The sequence below is a fragment of the Poromitra crassiceps genome (assembly GCF_964638095.1).
Source record: "Poromitra crassiceps genome assembly, chromosome: 14".
Taxonomy (NCBI): domain Eukaryota; kingdom Metazoa; phylum Chordata; class Actinopteri; order Beryciformes; family Melamphaidae; genus Poromitra; species Poromitra crassiceps.
The window spans coordinates 25424017-25443535 of NC_139633.1; the positions used below are offsets into that span (position 1 = coordinate 25424017).

Consider the following 19519-nt stretch of genomic DNA (forward strand, 5'->3'; position numbering starts at 1 on the left):
TGAGTGATACCTCTTCACTAGACATCTCTGGTGGATCTCTGCTTTAGTTAGCTACAGTAGTTCACTCGTCTCTGTTGTGAAAGTGTGACTTTATTATTGATGTTAATGACATTCCCTGCTCATCAATAGGGTTCAATATTACTTAATACCCCCTTAAAAGGTGCTATATAAATAAAGATACTGTATATTAAGGCCTCTTGAACCGTATCTTCTCATTTGGCTCAAACTTCCCGACAATAACACATACAACGATAAGTTCATGCGGTATCACAGAGACTCCAAAAATACCTGCAGCAGCTAGATGCTCACAGAAAAGCCACTCATATTTAACCATATTACTTATCTTAAAAAGATTAAATAATAAACTCCACTTCAGTACATGAGACAGACACACATGACGACTGTCTATTTCAAAGGAAAGGGACTAACTTTGCTTTGAACAGGGATTACTTTCATCATACCAATAAACACGTAAATCCTATCAACTTTCCCAGGAGAAGGACAGTATTGTGCTGTGTCTCAGAGCGTAAAGGTCAACCTGTGGCAAATGTAAGCAAAACATGTGTTGTCATGTGTTAAGAACAGCCAATCCAGTTATTCCAGAGTTGACAGGATACTTCCTTGGTTTAACTCAATACTTGTCGTTCCTCCCCCCTCTCTCTCTTCCCAGTGGAAGTAATTATTTCCCAGCTAAACTAGCACTATGGAACTGACGGCCATGCAGTGACGAAATATGTGGAAATATGTGTTAATCAAATTCTTATTGCACAGCGGATTACATCAATATGCTTAATTTACGTTATAAAACAGCAAAACTGTAAACGTGTGTGTGTGTGTGTGTGTGTGTGTGTGTGTGTGTGTGTGTGATAAGCATGCATTTGCATGGATGCGTCTTTACTGTTTTGCAGGTCACCTCATGCAGAAGAGACCGTCTGGCTTGAGAGACTAAATACAATTGGAAGTTCCGATTGTATAAATTTTACACACTTCCTGTGACTCATAAACCTAGTCTGACTCATAATGTGAGTCAAACTAGGTTTGACCAGACTAGTTTGAGCGTGTAAAACAGCCGGCGTCTTGAACAGGAAGTCCTGATCCAATGGGTCAAGTGGGCGGGGCTGCATAAGGTGAATAGGGCCTACCTTACAAGGCGGCTCGGCTGGATTCGCACGAGCCCGCGATCGCACTACAAAACAAACCATCTGGCAGCAGCGTCGGGTTAGTGCAGTCGCTGCTAGGACAAAAACGTTACAAAAGCCAGACCCTGGTAACCTGAGCTCCAGCCAGACACACAGGCTACAGAGTGTCCCAGATTCACATAAAGCCATTAGCCACTCAGGAAGCTTTTTGTGCGCACAATTAATATTACAGTACGAACTGTAAAGGATACTAAAGCGATACTTTATTTATGGTTGTTAACCTCAGGCCCCTCTCCCCCCCCCCCCAAAAAAAAACCCAAACACCAACATGAAGCTGAGGCGGGTGTATATGATTTCAGGCAGTAGGCAGAACAAGAAACCAACCGCTCCTACATTTGTACACGACACCGAAACACAGTTCATGAAATCAGATCCGATGACAAATGTAGGCAGGCAAAGTGGAGGACAAAGAGGTGAGCGATAAAGACGGCCATAAACGGAAAAGGGAGACGCTGAGGGAAGAGAGGCGACGAGCTAAGTGCGTCATTTCAAAATGGAAAGTAACTGTAAAAGGATCAGGGTGAAATGAAAGATGGAGACAATGAGAGCGCTTCGAGAAAAGGTCGGGCAGAGACAGAGAGAGAGAGAGAGAGAGAGACGACAATCTCAACTGTGATTCTTTTCAAAGCGAGATTAACTGTAATGAGACAAAGCAACTTCAAATTCAAATGGCAAAAGGAATAGGTTATTTCATGGCCATGTTGAATAATGCAGGACTCCAGGCTCTGCCCCTGGGCGAGGTAGACAGAGACAGGGAGAGAGAGAGAGGCCATGAGTCTCTGTCAGGGCGAGGTAGACAGAGAGAGGGAGAGAGAGAGAGGCCATGAGTCTCTGTCGGGGCGAGGTAGACAGAGACAGGGAGAGAGAGAGAGGCCATGAGTCTCTGTCAGGGTGAGGTAGACAGAGACAGGGAGAGAGAGAGAGAGAGACCATGAGTCTCTGTCAGGGCGAGGTAGACAGAGACAGAGAGAGAGAGAGAGGCCATGAGTCTCTGTCAGGGTGAGGTAGACAGAGACAGGGAGAGAGAGAGAGAGAGGCCATGAGTCTCTGTCAGGGCGAGGTAGACAGAGACAGGGAGAGAGAGAGAGGCCATGAGTCTCTGTCAGGGTGAGGTAGACAGAGACAGGGAGAGAGAGAGAGAGAGACCATGAGTCTCTGTCAGGGCGAGGTAGACAGAGACAGAGAGAGAGAGAGAGGCCATGAGTCTCTGTCGGGGCGAGGTAGACAGAGACAGGGAGAGAGAGAGAGGCCATGAGTCTCTGTCAGGGTGAGGTAGACAGAGACAGGGAGAGAGAGAGAGAGAGGCCATGAGTCTCTGTCAGGGCGAGGTAGACAGAGACAGGGAGAGAGAGAGAGAGAGACCATGAGTCTCTGTCAGGGTGAGGTAGACAGAGACAGAGAGAGAGAGAGAGAGGCCATGAGTCTCTGTCAGGGTGAGGTAGACAGAGACAGAGACAGAGAGAGAGAGAGAGAGGCCATGAGTCTCTGTCAGGGTGAGGTAGACAGAGACAGGGAGAGAGAGAGAGGCCATGAGTCTCTGTCTAATCCTGACATACAGTACAGTGTTTTGCCTGAGCCCAAGGCATGTGGAGCTGTTACATAACATGGTCAGCAGATGGTCTATGCAAGCACAGATGTGTGTGTGTGTGTGTGTGTGTGTGTGTGTGTGTGTGTGTGTGTGTGTGTGTGTGTCACTGAGAGTGCAGCAAGCCTGAGTGAGTGTCGTAGGATTTGCTATTAAGCCAGCCATGCAAGGAAATGCCTGAGTGTGTGTGTCTATGGCTGTGTGTGTGTGTGTGTGTGTGTGTGTGTGTGTGTGTGTGTGTGTGTGTGTGTGTGTGTCTATGGCTGTGTGTGTGTGTGTGTGTGTGTGTGTGTGTGTGTGTGTGTGTGTGTGTGTGTGTGTGTGTGTGTGTGTGTGTGTGTGTGTGTGTGTGTGTGTGTGTGTGTGTGTGAGAGAGAGAGAGAGAGAGAGAGGGGGGCAGAGAGAGAGAGAGCGTGCACGCCTGAGTGTTGTTGGTACTCATGCAGCCGTGTGCCTTTGTCAGAACTGCATATGCATGAATGAAAGCACCCTCTATTTATGGCTGCCTGCACAGTATAGAGTGCAGTAACATGGCATTGCAGATTTGAGACATTTACGATAGGGCTGGGCAATATACGATTTTGGATATCGTAATATTGTGTCATCTACATATTGTCGCAATATCGATATCAAGTTATTTGGTCCACAATATTGTGATATTATATATATATATATATATATATATATATATATATATATATATATATATAATGTCATTCACATGACATTGTGCACAATGTGCGACATTGTGCGTGCATGCATACACATCGGAGGTGCATCCAGGGTGCATTATGCAGCTAATCTGATAACATGCAAATCTGTTTTGGGAGCCGAAAGACAGGGCAAAAAAAGAGGGGGGATAAACTGTTGATAGTCCTCTGATCATACTGTGGACATCAGAAATAAGTTTAAATCATTGCCTAGTTGACACACAAGGATCTGCCCTATAGAAATCATTTATCAGATATACATGCACACACACACACAGTTCAGCTGGGTGGATTCAGCGGCGAGGGGATTGTGATCAGAATGGCACTGACAGTGTGCAGGGGAACGGAATATAGCCTACATGTAGGCTATATTGGCACTAGTTCTCATGTGCACACGCACATGAGATTAGATCTGAGCATTACTGGAATCAAAATGTAAAGATTCATGAAATCAACTTTAATACGGTCACTGACTACATGCACCACTGCTTCTCAGATAATGAAAAACCCCTGGATCACTCTATATAACAACAAGAAGAATGGAGACTGAGATAAGCTTCGTAGAACAGTATACTGTAGTATACACTGCTGATTGCTATGTACTTTCTTATCAATGAGCGTTTCATCTGATAAGGACATACTCCTACCTAGGCTGGCCAGAAAGGCTCTTTGCGGTATCTGGAAAGTTAACAATGTTGTCGGGCAAGGAAGTAAAAGGTAATATCAACAAGCGAATCATGTTATCCCCACAAATGATGCAGGCAGTCTTTGGGCTTATGTGACTTCCTGGTTAAATAAAGGTTAAATAAAAAAATAAAAAATGATGGCCTTTAAAAAATGTTTGACCTTTAATAGCGCCCATCAATAGTCCCCATCAAGCCAATCATTAGCCTATCATTTGTTTGTCATCTGTTGCTTCGTCAGTTGGCTGCTAGTGGGCGTCTTTGACTGCGAGATTAGGCACAAAATCAAAAGTTGGTCAACTAATGCATAGAAATGTATCTAAATTTATCTCAAATGCACTTACGTGCGCATCACCTCGTGGTTCTTTTTGTGTGTGCAGAAAACAAGTATGAAACGTATCGTTTGCTCTGACCTCTGGATAGTAGGCTAGGCACTAGGCTAATAAGTCAATGAGCAGCTAACGTTACAGTCAACTGCAAACTAGCAAGCTGTTAGTTACGTTATCAAAAGTAACCTGTCACTTATAAATCGGCAGGTAGGCTAACTAACGTTAGCCGTTATACCAACCTTCTAAAAACACTGTTTTGATGAAAGTACACTTCTGTGGCGGAAAATAGATAAGTACCTCCATGCTCCATCACTTTTTCCTCTTGTCTAACTAACGGTAATGTTCTTGAGAACAGGGGGAGGGGGCGAGAGCACCTGTAGGCATACGTCATATCCACGCACCAGTGTTTGTGTAATTACCCAGAAATCCTGAAGGGGGAGGCAGCGGGCAGGCGCGCATGTGGATGTACGGTACAGACCAGTAGCATTGAACTCATTCCTACAGTGTCTCCTCCCAGTGTGAAAACAAAGGTGAACCATAGGCTATACTGTAGGCTATATTCCACAATTTAGAAACTTGAAACGTGAAAACTGATAACTAATTTCTTGACCTTTACTTATAGCACCCCCATCAGGCCAATCAATACAATCTAATTTATAAGGACAGCTGGAGCTGTGTGTAAGTTGCAGTGGGCAGTAAAGTAACATGTTACTGCAATTATTGTATTACTTTTCACAAAATTTCCCAGTAACTAGTAATGTAAGGGAATGAATACAATTTCCAAAACAGTAATTATATTGCAGTTACTAATCCAAGAAACGTCAAGTTACTGCATAAGTTTCTCCAGCGCTAAAATGAAGTGTGGAGTCTGTGGAGTAAAGTGTGAGCCAAAGGTCTTACATTAAAGACGGGTGTGATTGGTGTGACAGCACCGTCTCCATGGAGCTCTTCGGGGCTGCCGCCAAAGGGATGCAGGAGACCCATGGTCAACATTCGGCGGCATAACTCCCTGCCCTCATCTTCTGTAGAGCGCCCTCCATGCTGAACACTCAACCTCTCCAGCAGAGTATAACCTGAACAAAAGACGAGAGAGAGAGAGAGAGAGACACACACAGAGGGAGAGAGAGAGAGAGAGAGAGACACACACAGAGGGAGAGAGAGAGAGAGAGAGAGAGAGAGAGAGAGAGAGAGAGAGAGAGAGAGAGAGAGAGAGAGAGAGAGAGAGAGAGAGAGAGAGAGAGAGATTTTAGATTTTACAAGGGCGAGTAACTAATAAAAACAGATAAAAACACATGTGGAAGGACTGACAAGGAGAGGGAGGGAGATGTGCTGTCAGGGTTTGATCGTCTCTGCTCCAGGCTAGAGAGGGACAAAACTAATTTGCATACATATTTTTGAGTCAGATTCATTCGTTTTAAATTTCATTAATTGTGCTTAGATATTACTAACATGATGGATGTTGGGTTAATCAAAGAAAAGCAGCCACAGTTAATTAGGTCTCAGACTTGTAGAGAGATCGTCTCAGATTCTGATGATGTGCTAATTAAACACCTACGAGTGCAAACTCCCTTTACACCGTTTACATGCAAATCACAGAGATGGTGCTAATTGCAAAAGCGCTGCACCACGAGATGCTACAGAGAATAAAGCTAACTGATATCCAGGATGGCAGTCAACACTGCAGTGCATTTAATCATCCTTGATGTTTTAATAATCTTAGTGACGATGAGGTCAGATCATCAGAAAGGTGTACTTTGGATGTAACAGAAAAAGCAACAGCTCTTATATAACACTGACAAACTATGACGAAGACATTTAATTTGATATTTGTACTGGGAACAAGGCCAGAAAGACATACTGGATGGATTTTGTGTTATCGTGAAACGAGTGACAACGTGAGTTTGACCTGTGAAGGATTGTTATATAGAATTCAAGGATGATGTCTAAATCGTAGAAAAGCTCTGGGTCTTGGAGAAAATATTGACTAGTTGGCAGCAGCAGAGACATGAACACAACGTGTGGATGAGAGAGAAGACGTCTCTCTTCCACCTCGTTAGGTGCTGTGCCTGCCTGGTGCACTGGGCAGTCAGCTGATAATGCTGTTAGATGGAAAACAGGTTATTTAGAGGACAGGATGGCACCAGATGAACGAACAAAGTCCTGTGGTTAACGGACCAGGCAGGGTGGACATCGACTCGAGCACTTTGGAGAGGGCTTTGCTTGACAGACACAAGATGGATGTCAAAAACACACACAAAAGAAACAGATGCTAAACGTGCTTGGTTTCCGAGCTCTCCATGGCAAGGACATTGATGTTGTCCTCATCGTGGAGGGCTGTGTGACGCAAATCAACCAAACTCAAAACCAAGTCGAGGTGCCGTCTTCCAGACACAGAACAACTAAGCCTAGTAGAACCACAATAAAATAAAAGTCCAATCACTTCACATCGACATCAATTCCCCATTGGGGGAAACAATAAAATAAAAATAAAAATAAAAAAGAATCCAGGATTTGCCTCATTAATCACTGTCTGGGAAACAGTCCTCGGTTCAATCCGTTTTCTCTTCCTCCGTCCCTGTCTTTCCACTGAACTGATCTCTGTCACATGCACTGCTGAAACCACCAGGGTCACTCTGGGTGAAATGGGGAAACATGAAGGCCTATGGTATGATGTAGGCTGCATGGTCTGATGTAGGCTACATGGTCTGATGTAGGCTACATGGTCTGATGTATGCTACATGGTATGATGTAGGCTACATGGTCTGATGTAGGCTACATGGTATGATTTATGCTACATGGTATGATGTAGCCTACATGGTATGATGTAGCCTACACATGGTATGATGTAGGCTACATGGTCTGATGTAGGCTACATGGTCTGATGTATGCTACATGGTATGATGTAGGCTACATGGTATGATGTAGGCTACATGGTATACCATGTAGTCTACATCATTATGATGTAGGCTACATGGTCTGATGTAGGCTACATGGTATGATGTAGGCTACATGGTCTGATGTAGGCTACATGGTCTGATGTATGCTACATGGTACGATGTAGGCTACATGGTATGATGTAGAATACATGGTATGATGTAGGCTACATGGTACGATGTAGGCTACATGGTCTGATGTAGGCTACATGGTGTGATGTATGCTACATGGTCTGATGTAGGCTACATGGTCTGATGTATGCTACATGGTACGATGTAGGCTACATGGTATGATGTAGAATACATGGTATGATGTAGGCTACATGGTACGATGTAGGCTACATGGTCTGATGTAGGCTACATGGTGTGATGTAGGCTACATGGTCTGATGTAGGCTACATGGTATGATGTAGGCTACATGGTACGATGTAGGCTACATGGTATACCATGTAGTCTACATCATTATGATGTAGGCTACATGGTCTGATGTAGGCTACATGGTGTGATGTATGCTACATTGTATGATGTATGCTACATGGTATGATGTAGGCTACATGGTCTGATGTATGCTACATGGTACGATGTAGACTACATGGTATACCATGTAGTCTACATCATTATGATGTAGGCTACATGGTATGATGTAGGCTACATGGTATGATGTCGGCTACAAAATAGCATTAGGTCAAATGTTCATGGAGATTGGGGACATGCGCCTCCACTGTTTGGCTGTGGCCAGAGCCATATAGATAGAAGAGTCCCGACATCTCCATTCACTCCAATGGACCAGTTTTTTACTCTCAAGAGTTCCAGGAAGTAAGGTCCTGGATTAAGCAGCACTGTCGAGTTGCAGCAAAATAGACCGTTTGTGTTGTACTCTGAAAGGGTTTTTCCCCCCTTGAATCAAATTGTACATTATCAGCTTTATTTTAGCATGCAAAAGTAGCGCAAGACCCATTCCTGGCTGTTCATTGGCTAATGAGTCTGGCATTTTGGTCCTCCGCTGACGCCACTCTCTCTCTAGAGGACACTAGCTGTGGCTAATTCACTTGACACAATGTGAATGGATCACATTTCACCAGTTATTTTTGTCATGCAGATAAACTGTCACTTAGGGTTTGGCATCCGTGAATGTGTACTGTGTGTGTGTGTGTGTGTGTGTGTGTGTGTGTGTGTGTGTGTGTGTGTGTGTGTGTGCGTGCGTGTGTGCGTGTGCGCGCGTGAGCATGTGTGTGTGTGTGTGTGTGTGTGTGTGTGTGTGTGTGTGTGTGTGTGTGTTCGTGTCTAAGCCAGTGGGGCGGAGCTTTGCCGTGGGTGGTAATGTTGCACTCTGATTTATGAGCAGAGGCGCAGACAATGCAGAGCAGCAGAGCTCCTGCCGCTCCAGCTGACAGACACGAGGACAGAGTGACATTGTTTTGTTCAAAGGAGGCGTTTGTTCCGAAGATACTTCTCAATAAAGAACCTCTACTGCTTCATACAGCAATCATACAATCACTTTTGTATCCCTGCTCTTATGACCGTGACAAATCAAATCAGAGATCAGGGTTTAATCATTTTTTTTTTATGATCAATTATTTTTATTTTTATATATCATATATAATAAAACAAGGACAGTCAGAACACTTCTGATAATAAAGAGAACATAGACATTACATCTGCCATGAAATACACCGTACATTACTTCTTCAACTAGGTGAAGGTATGCAAAATTCAAGATACTGATCAGGGTTTAATCATGATGTAATTATGATCATATCATTATGACCAGTGCATAATAACCTAATCTCTAATGGAGACAGGACTTGAAGGAAAGCATACAATTCACATCCTGTCCAACGTAATGGGGGTTGTTGTTGTTGTTGTTGTTGTTGTTGTTGTTGTTGTTTGAGTAAGAACATACCTGCTGCTCATCACAGTCATCAGTATCAGTGGGCAGAGGGGGCAAGAAAATGTTTCAGTCTGAGAGCAAATTGGAATTGATTCAATTATTGAAACATGCACCCACACCTATACTGTTGTAGGAGGTGTTCGCTGGCAGGGTTGGGGGGAATCTGAATTGATGTCAAACAAACCAGTCAAAAGTTTGGACACATTTTAGAATAAATAGTAAAGACATCAAAACTATGAAATAACACAAATGGATTTAAGACAATGGAAAACAGTACAATCATCCAATCAGGTGTGTCCAAACTCTTGTATGGTGTACTGTAACTTAAAACAGGGTCATCTTAAAACACCTTTATTTGGTGCAGATGATGTTTCAATAGCACAGTGTCTTCTTCAGTGTCTTCTGAAGAAGACTCTGAAGAAGACACTGTGCTGTGTCTTCTTCAGTGTCTTCTGAAGGAGACTCTGAAGAAGACTCTGAAGAAGACACTGTGCTGTCGAAAACCTCAGTGAATTGATCTGCACCAAATATAGATGTTTTAAGATGACCCGTGTGCTCCAGCGCCATCCTGTTTGTTGCTGCTGTGTTCCTCACCTGTGAGCTGCAGGCCCTCATCTACTGAAACTGGTTTAGCACATGAACTCTCTCAACTTTATACATGTAACTTACTTGGACCCACAATAATGAAATGAGCACTGGTGTAGGCTACTACTCACCAGAGAAGACATCCAGATAGGATGCGGTGGGGTTGGAGCTCTGGCGGCATGAATGCGATCTTCTGGAGCCCAGTGTCCAGTAAGCTCCTGTGGGTCCTTTCTCTGATGCCCCGTGCTCCTGGAACCTCGCCTCGCCGTCCTGCCTGGCTCTCAGCTCGTCCAGCTCTTTGGACCAGTCTGCGGAGACGCTGAGGGGCCCGGCGATGGAGCAGGACCTCTGCCTGTGCCTCCACCATCCCTGGGCCTCACCGGAGCCTCCAAGGCGCCCTGAGAAACCAGTCGCATCGGTTTTCCTGGGGACGTTGGGGCTGGTAATGGGGGAGGCAATAGGCGAGGTGAGCTGCCTGGTGGTGGTCTTCACGTAGGAGGGGTGTACAGGAGGGTAGAGCTTGACGCTGGTGGACGTCCGTCTAGGAACGGATACGCTACTCTTCCTCCTGCTCAGGGAGAGGAAGTCCCGCCTCCCGTTTTCCTCCTCCCCCTCTCTCTCGACAGACAGGTCCATGCTGCTCGCACTCTTGAGCAAGCGCTTCGGCCCCACCGCCACGGGCTCTGAGCGGAGGACACATGGCGCACACATGTGTGAGGGCAGAACCGGGCTCTCCGGCTCGTCTTGGGGCTCCTCTGCGCTCTCATAGGAGGAGGAGGTGGTGGTGGTGGTGGTGGGAGTCGTGTCGGGGAAGCTGTATGTGCTGTCGGTCTTTGGAAGGAGGCTTCTCTCCATGTCTGCGCCAGAAGATGAATTAGCACTCTCGCTCAGGGACCCCGGCTCAGATGAATTTCCTGATATTGGTATGCCATGTCTATGTTTTTCATTTTCTGAGTCCGCACTCTCAACACTTTCCTTACCCAGGTTTAGCAGCTGGTTAGGTGTTTGGTCCATTTGGTTAGTAGTCTCAGGGGGTATAGGTAAAGGGCTCTCCAGGGCCCCACCGCTGGCTCCCTGCTGCTGTCTGATGGCTTGCTGGATGTCAGACAGCAGGTCTTCATGTTCAGCCGCTGCTGAGTGGAAACTGTAGAGGTCAGCGTCCGAGCCCGAGCTACCCTTCCTGCCATCCTCATCCACTGTGGATTGCCGACTGTCTCCAGTCAGACGGCCTCGATCGCCCTCGCCATCTGATATCGCACCCATCTCATCCGCTGACAGGCTAGCCTCCGCGTTGGGATGGGTTAGCCCTGCTGTCGTCCCGCCACCATCCAAGATGTCCTCCTTGGAAAACCCTCTGGACAGACTGGACAGACTCTTCCTGATCCGCATGGCGGAAAACACAGAACCCTTAGACTCGGATTTCGAGTTCTTCCTCGCGCCGTTATCCCCCCCTCCTTTGCCGCTTGTCTTATTCTGGGACCTTTTCGATTTTTTCTCCACCTCCCGGTCATCAGCGTCCCGGTCATCACTTCCTCCTCCCTTCTTCTGCTTCGCTTCCTGGTTGCCCATGTTCCTGAGCAGGCGGACGCCCTTAGCGATCAGGCCATACTGCTGGGGTCGAGGCAGGGCGCGCCGGGCTTCGTCCCGGGCCGACGCTGCTGCTGATGTGGTGCCTGATCCCTGCTGTCGACTCACCAGAGGCAGCTGTGAGGATGATGTTGCCCCCGCTGATGCTGCTGCTGCTGCTGATGAGAGGAGGCTGGCACTGGCAGCCGCGGGCTCACTACCACACACTGCTCCCTCCTCCCTCCCCTGCTCATCCTCTCCCTCTCGTTGCCCCTCCCTCCTCCCCCCATCTGCCGCTCCGCGCTCGGCTGTCTTGGTCTTGCACAGCGGGCTGCTGGCCGAGCGAGCCAGGGGGGGATGCCCCCGAGTCGTCTCTGGCCTTTGTTGTCCCTCCTCAACAGAAGGGGGGAATGGAGGCTGGGGACGATGTTGTGTCTCTAAAAGACACTGTTGGACCGAGTGGTGTTGTTGTCGACGGAGGAGGTTAGACACACTGCTCTTCCTCCTGTCCTTGAAGGTGGTGGTGAAGAAGCTCTCTTTCAGAAAGGGGACCTGGGTCTCCACGGTCTTAATGGTCTGCATCCTGACGACGGCTGTGGCGTGTCTCTCACCCAGACACGGGAGATCACCTCGACCGGCTGAAGGGGAGAGAGAGAGAGAGAGAGAGAGAGAGAGAGAGAGAGAGAGAGAGAGAGAGAGAGAGAGAGAGAGAGAGAGAGAGAGAGAGAGAGAGAGAGAGAGAGAGAAAAGAACAAGTTCAGATGACATTGATGAATTGTATATGAACGCTTTGCTAGATAAAAGTCAGAAAAGAGGCATTACTTCTCAGCGGAGTCCAGTGGAACCTAAAGTGGCAGCCATAAGCAATCTGATTATATGGTATTTTAAAGTTACTTACCGCGTGATCTCAAGATGTATCTTCTGTTATTTTTATGCTTTTTCAGAAATGATCAAATCATTTGATGACTCACACACAGTGATTCATTCAAAGTGAAAGTGGTAATCTTTCCGTTTCTCCATTGCTGATTTTCATTCAGCAAACTGAAACATGCCCCAGCTAATCCCCTCCTCTTATTGTACCTTATTAACATGTTTGATTTCCCAGGCCTGCAAGCCTGGATTGACTTTAGTGAAAACCAGATTGACACGGTTTACTGGAGACAACAAGAGACAACCAGAGTGAAACTAATGTGACTATGAGCACAGTGTAGGCACGCATTTAAGGGTGTAACAAATGCTATTTGAATGTATCAGTCTCAGATCCAAATGAGACATTTTGTCTCACTTTAGTTTTCAGAGACATGACACAGCATGTGACCTTTGCTGTAGATCAAAACAAAGGCCGAAGACCATTTTGGGTCAATTAAGAAGCCAAATAACATAGTATCGCAAAATAAATTTTGTTTCCAAACATATCTTTGATTTGCACTTAAATATGTTTGTTGGTGTAATTGTTTGTGTGTGTGTGTGTGTGTGTGTGTGTGTGTGTGTGTGTGTGTGTGTGTGCGGTTGCACGCATGTGCAGTGTTTGTTGTGTCTGTGCCTGCATCAAGGCATGTCTGCATGACTGATGCTTAATGCCAAAGGGTGTGGTACAGTTGCAGCAGACATGATACAGATTACGACCCCCTTCCTACTAAATACAGGGATCTGAGTTTAAAAAAGTAATAATACCAATAAATATTCAATTAAATCCTTGAAACGAGGATCCCTAAAGAAAACACTCTTTTGTAACATGGAGAGCTTCAGCTTACAGTATCGTTTGATTCCTCGGTCAAAGATTATACAGTCAGCGTGGTCCCAAACAAAAAATGGCATTCCCTTTTAGTGAAATGAAAGATAACAATATCATAATCAACTAGTGAGTAAATGTTGGAAACAACACCTTCTTAAATGGTAAAAAGTAAACAACTCAAAGGATAAGTACAGTGAACTTGCCTGAGCGGTGGCTTCTCCTCGGTGGTTCTTCAGTTCAGTACTGACTGAAGAAAACAACACAAATGAGTGTTTGTCTCCTCTGCCATGGGTCACATGAAACTGGTCGTTTCCCCATCACATGGCCCTCAGCCTCACCCAGCAGCACTGTCTGAGGCTGCTCTCACTAACTTCATCAAGTTATTGAAAACATACAAGCCTGTGTTACAGTATACCGTGTCTGCGAAACAAAATGAACAGAATAGCATCTTACTTGTTGACAGCTGATACTGAACAAATAATAACTTGACACTTGTAATGCTAGCGTCAGATAACTTAAGGTGAAGGGCTACACATTACTAACCAGATAAAACAGTTTGAGTTTATTTGCACAATCATGTAATCAAACATGGGGAGATATATTCAAAATGTATACAAAGCCGACAATATGTGAAACATGGACATCACTGACAAAGGAGATCTATGCTCCATGTATGTTCTTCGTTGAAAAATACATTGTTTCCTTTTAACTAACAGAATCAGGACTGGTGACAGAAAAAAAACAACTGACCATTCTTGTCAATAAAAAGGTTTTTGTTTGTTTATTGACTTATGATTGGCATACTTGAAATGTAAAAAAGAAAACTACTGTATGTGTTCATCATTTTAGGTAGTTTACATTCTGAAAAGCAAAAACCTCATATTTTGATGAAGAATGTATAGAGAGGCAAAGTGAACGTCGCTTCCTGCTTCAGCAATGTACCAGAGATTTTCTTCCACAATTTATTTTCCCATAGACATTTCGTAAAATGCGTGTAAAAATAGTTTTACTGGGTCGGTTCAGCTATATTTATAATTGGGAGAGACCATAGAACATTTCACTCTGACTAAAACTTAAAAAAAAATACATTGAAAAAATATATTCTTTAAACCGCCATTTTTTTAGGTTTTGGTCCGAGTGAAATGTTATGCGCTCTCTCCTGTTTCTGAATATATCTGAACCGTTTGGTTTGAACAAGTAAAACTATTTTTTAGAAGCATTTTACGAAATGTCTATGGGAAAATAAATGGCGGATGAAAATCTCTGGTACAGTGCTGAAGCAGGAAGTGACGTTCACTTTGGCTCTCTATTATAACACTGGAGCACATTGCGTTGGTAGCAGTAAAAAAATACATCCATTGGTGCACAGGCATGGGATATTTTAAAATGTTCAATGAACATGATCTCTCTTGCTACTATATAGCATCCAACCTGCAGAAAATCCTTCAACTCATTCTTCAATATGCTAGTTAATACAGTGTATTGTTTGCCTTCAAAATCCATTTGCAAAATACTCATAGCCTATACAGTATGTGAAAATTTGTGGTCTGGAAAAACCCCCATCTGGTTTAGGTCAGAATAATTTATTCCTGTGATACTGTAAGTATTACAATCAGAATGAGTTGTTCCTTCAGTTGGCATCTTTATGCTGAGTTTGTATGCGGTGTTAACCCACTTTTTGAAGACAAACCTCAAGTATAGCCTCACCATGACAGCTATCAGTCAGTTCTAGTGAGAAATCATTGGCAAATAAGTCTCAATAATAATTATGAAAGGAGAAAGTAATGAACCATAATCATATCAAACTAAAAAGCTTAGTCCGTTTTTGATAAGAACTTAAAATATTCGACATGCAAACTGCTGAAGAGAGTGGCCATCCTGTTCTGCATGCCAAATGCACTTTATTTAAATTAAAATGTATAGCTTTTTTGCCAAATTATGGAATCAAACAGGCCTAGAATATGAAAAATTGCGACATGTATAAAATTCATTCATTTGCGTGTGCCTTGTAATTGGAAAGGATGGGACTTTGATTCCGTAGCACTATGGGGGCTGCATTGACAGTGATGCAGTATAACTTGTAGGCGAATGCATACAGTAGTAGGGCTTTCACAAACCACTAGAGGCCGCCATTGCTCTACTACTGTAATTCAAAGACGGATGGCCTTTCTTCAACAGTTGCTCAGATGAATGTTTTTGTACAAATTTAAAAGGTAGTGTATAATCAAGTGTATAATCAAAACACACATCTTCATAAATGGACATCTTTGTGTGTACAATCAATCATTGGGTATCAAGTCAGAAATATCCAAATGTACACAAACAGTACTGTATATCATCATTATCATCATCATCATTGTATAATCATTTACTACATTAACATAAAAACCTCAAGTACATAAAACACAACCAGGCTACTTGATGTACTTATTATTGTCTCCACCATGTAAACCACAACGATCACTTTGAACACAACAGCAGCTCACTGACTGTGGTGCCACACAGAAATATTCACAACTCAATTTAATCAGAAGAATCATTTTCAGACTGGCTCAAAATCTGAGGAATATCTAGAGACCCAAAGATTAATAATCACAAAAATAACACATTTCCGTTGACAGAAGGTAAGGACACAGTTTTAGAACTTTCAATATTTCGTCAGACACAGGAAAGCTACTGTATATCCAAATAGAAAGGCAATGTACAGAAGAGTTTTCATACAAACATAAAGCCAGCCAGGATGGCAAGTCAAATCAGTACAATGTAGTAGCCTGTAGACACAAAATAGTTTTGGTCTTGGCTTTCAGTGACATATTACAGATACATAGTTTTGTTCAAACTGTGCACTTTACAGATCGAACTACCTACAGAGAGAAAAATTATAATAAATGTGAATCCCATAAACCAAGGTATCATCCCCCCGGTGTCAATTGCACTTCAATAATTCTCCTGCGATGCATTTTAAAGCCCTTTTCTCTTCTTTTCCACTCAGTCGCTTGTCTCAGCTGCACTTATGTGAAATGATAAGAGGTGCTCAAGGACAGAGGGAAAGCTTTCATCTGTGCAGCTCAGCTTAAAGAGTGGCACACACACCTACGGACGCACACACCTACGCACGCACACACACCTACGCAGGCACACACCTACGCACGCACACACCTACGGACGCACACACCTACGCACGCACACACACCTACGCAGGCACACACCTACGCAGGCACACACCTACGCACGCACACACCTACGGACGCACACACCTACGGACGCACACACCTACGCAGGCACACACCTACGCAGGCACACACCTACGCAGGCACACACCTACGCAGGCACACACGCACCTATGCACGCACACACCTACGCACGCACACACCTACGCACGCACCTGTGCACGCACACACCTATGCACGCACGCATGCACGTACACAAACACACCTCAAGTCCACGAGGTGTTTGCTGTCCACACTGCTGTCAGAGTCACAGCAGAGAAACACGTTCAGCATCTCTGAGCAGTGAAACTCCACAGAAACAACCCATAGGTTGACTTTTCCTGAAACCTGTCAACTTGCCCATCGACAACCACTCAAAGTCCCTTATGTGGTCTCCCTGGGGATCTTCCTGTGGAAGACCACGGACTGCCTCTGCTGGAACTGCTGCTTCCTCCTCTTCTTCTGGTCCCAGCGGCAGAGCAGTATCATCTTGAAGGTGGTGCGGAAAGTCTTGTTGCACAGGGCATAGCACATGGGGTTGACCGTGCTGTTGACGTAGCACAGCCAGTAGCCCACGGCCCACAGGGTCTCCGGGATGCAGCCGTCGCAGAAGGCGTTGATCAGCACCATGATGTTGTAAGGTGTCCATGTGATGATGAAAGCAAAGAGGATGGCACTGAGTGTCTGAGCTGCCTTCTTCTCCTTCACCAGGGACATGCGCTTTCGCTTGGTGATCTGAGTCCGAGCTCGGGCTGCAAAGCGCTTGGCCAGAGCTGCCTCTTTAAAGGTTATGGGGACAGAGGGGGATTTGGTGGCCATGCTGGTGGTAGTAGTGTTGGTGGTGGTGGGAGCTCCAGCCAAGGAGTCCGTTTTGGAGGCAGCCTGGATGGTAGGCATAGACTGGACCTTGCGTGAGCAGAAGCGTTGGTGGTAACTATTGTTGTCTGTATTGTTGGCTCCATCCGGGGTGCTGGCGGCTGTGGTGTTGGTGGTGACAGTTGAGAGGCTGTCTCGACCGTCCTCCTCCCCCCTCAGCGGGTCCTCCTCTGACGCTACCTCCAGGTCCTCACATGAGGTGAGCTGGGAGTTGACGGCAGCCTTTAGACCGGGTAGGTTGAGGACAATGGAGAAGATCGCGTGGCTCTGAGGAATGATGTCTCTGCCCCCGCACTCCTCATCCTCTGATGACCCAGAGTGGTCCGCTGAGACCGCGGCCTCGTTATTGTTCCAGCTGTCGCTGCTGCTTTGGTCGGCGTCACCCTCTCCTGACCGGTTGCTACCAGGCCTCCAGGATCGAACCCCCGGCCAGCAATTGAAGCGACTAACCAGCCCCCGACATGAACTCTTTCCCTTGGATGACCTGGTCAGCTCGTAGCTGCTGCAGCTTCTGGAGCTCCCTGTCTGGTTCATAAAACGAGCTCTCTCGCCCCCACCACCTCCACCTCCACCTCCTCCTCCCATCCCGCCTCGACTGCCCGAGGAGCCCTGCAACCCAGCTAATTCCCTCGAGCGGTTCTGGGTCTCCCTGTAAATCCGCCAGTAGAGAACACTCATGATAGTTACAGGCAGGTAGAAGGCAGCCATGGCCGTGCAGAAGGTTATAGTAGGTTCTGAGAGGAACTGGATGAAGCATTCATTTGGAGGTACTGTCCTTTTGCCCTCAATATACTGCCACAGCAGAATGGCTGGTGCCCAGAGAACCAGCGAAACAAACCAGGCTAGGCCGATCATCAGCCCAGCCCGTTTTGTGGTCCGTTTGGCCCGGTAGGTCAGAGGCCTGGTGATAGAAAAGTAGCGGTCAAAGCTTATGACCAGCAGATTCATAACCGATGCATTGCTGGCCACATAGTCTATGGCCAGCCATAGGTCGCAGGCCCAGTTGCCCATAGCCCAGTAGCCCATCACAAGGTAAGCTGTGTAAAGGTTCATGGAGATGACCCCTATGATGAGGTCAGCCACAGCCAAGCTAAGCAGGAAGTAGTTGTTGACCGTCTTTAGCTGTCGGTTGACCTTGAAGGACACGACGACCAGGATGTTGCCAATGATGGTGAGCAGAGACAGCAAGCCCGTCAGCAAGACGATGAGGACAACCTGCCACACAGGGTGGCCCCCCATGTAGGCCTCGCTCTGTGTCTGTGTCCCATTCGGGGGTTCTGAGGTGAGGTTGAAGAGTCTGCTGGTGTAGGACGAATTGTCATCCAGGGTGGTCAGATGAACCACCGACCAGGGGTCTCCTCCGGCCCCTCCGTGGTGGAGAGCATTGGATTGGGGGTAGGCTCCTGTCCCTGCTGGTGTTGAGGTGATGGCGGTCAGGAAGAGGCCAGGTTCTGTGCTGTTGGAGCTCATTGTTATGTCCGGGCATATTCTGCAGGGAGAGACAGAGGAGAAAGAGAAGCACAGGCAGGAAAAGAGGGATAGATGAAGGGAAGAGAGAAATGACAAGGAGAAGAAGAGAGAGAAAAGGGACACATCAGTGGTTGAAATGATTATTTCACTACACATCCACTAGGTGATGCTAGCAGTCCATTTTACCCAATTGCATGTCTGATGTGACAGGGCAGCTGAAGAAAGTTGTTTGGGTTTAACTTCCTTAATTTCCTTTTCTCGTTAAACTTTCACCTGTAATTAAATGTGTAAACAATCTGCACACTGTACCTTTGAGGGTAAATTGCGTTTCAAGCAAATTGTATACGGGCAATATATCTTTCCTACGTGTTGCTTAAGAGATGATTATGCTGGGATTTCACCTTTACACAAGCAATTACAGTGACGTTGTAAACAACATACGGCGTCGGACAGCGGCGGTCTTCTGCCGTGGTATCAGGTGTGGCGTGGGGACTTACAGCAGCATGCAGGTGAACCTGAACCAAATTCAGCTTCAGTATCACTACAGTGATGAGGATGAGAGAGGCTGACAGGCAGAGACACAGGCAGGCAAATTGATCTTCTCTAGGGGGGGGGGGGTGTACCAGAAAGTGTACCAGAAATGTTCATCCGCCATTTATTTTCCCATAGACATTTCATAAAATGCTTATAAAAAGAGTTTTACTTCAAACCAAACAGTACAGAACGCAACCAAAACCCAAGAAAATGC

The 19519-nt window shown here is 45.8% G+C and overlaps 2 protein-coding genes across 2 annotated transcripts in view; both read right to left on the reverse strand.

The window, feature by feature from the left end:
• fmn2a (formin 2a) overlaps positions 1–12063 on the reverse strand; it is a gene marked incomplete at its 5' end in the record, with an annotated part of 62291 nt that extends 50228 nt beyond the window's left edge. The window contains 2 exons of the mRNA XM_083650690.1: positions 5407–5579; positions 10047–12063. Coding sequence (XP_083506816.1) covers positions 5407–5579; positions 10047–12063 — 2190 coding nt within the window. The remainder of the gene's footprint in view (positions 1–5406; positions 5580–10046) is intronic.
• A 4746-nt stretch (positions 12064–16809) lies between these two features.
• chrm3a (cholinergic receptor, muscarinic 3a) overlaps positions 16810–19519 on the reverse strand; it is a gene marked incomplete at its 3' end in the record, with an annotated part of 134709 nt that continues 131999 nt past the window's right edge. Inside the window, exon 3 of the mRNA XM_083650511.1 lies at positions 16810–18790. Within this exon, the coding sequence (XP_083506637.1) occupies positions 16810–18771 (1962 nt within the window). The 5' untranslated portion in view covers positions 18772–18790. The remainder of the gene's footprint in view (positions 18791–19519) is intronic.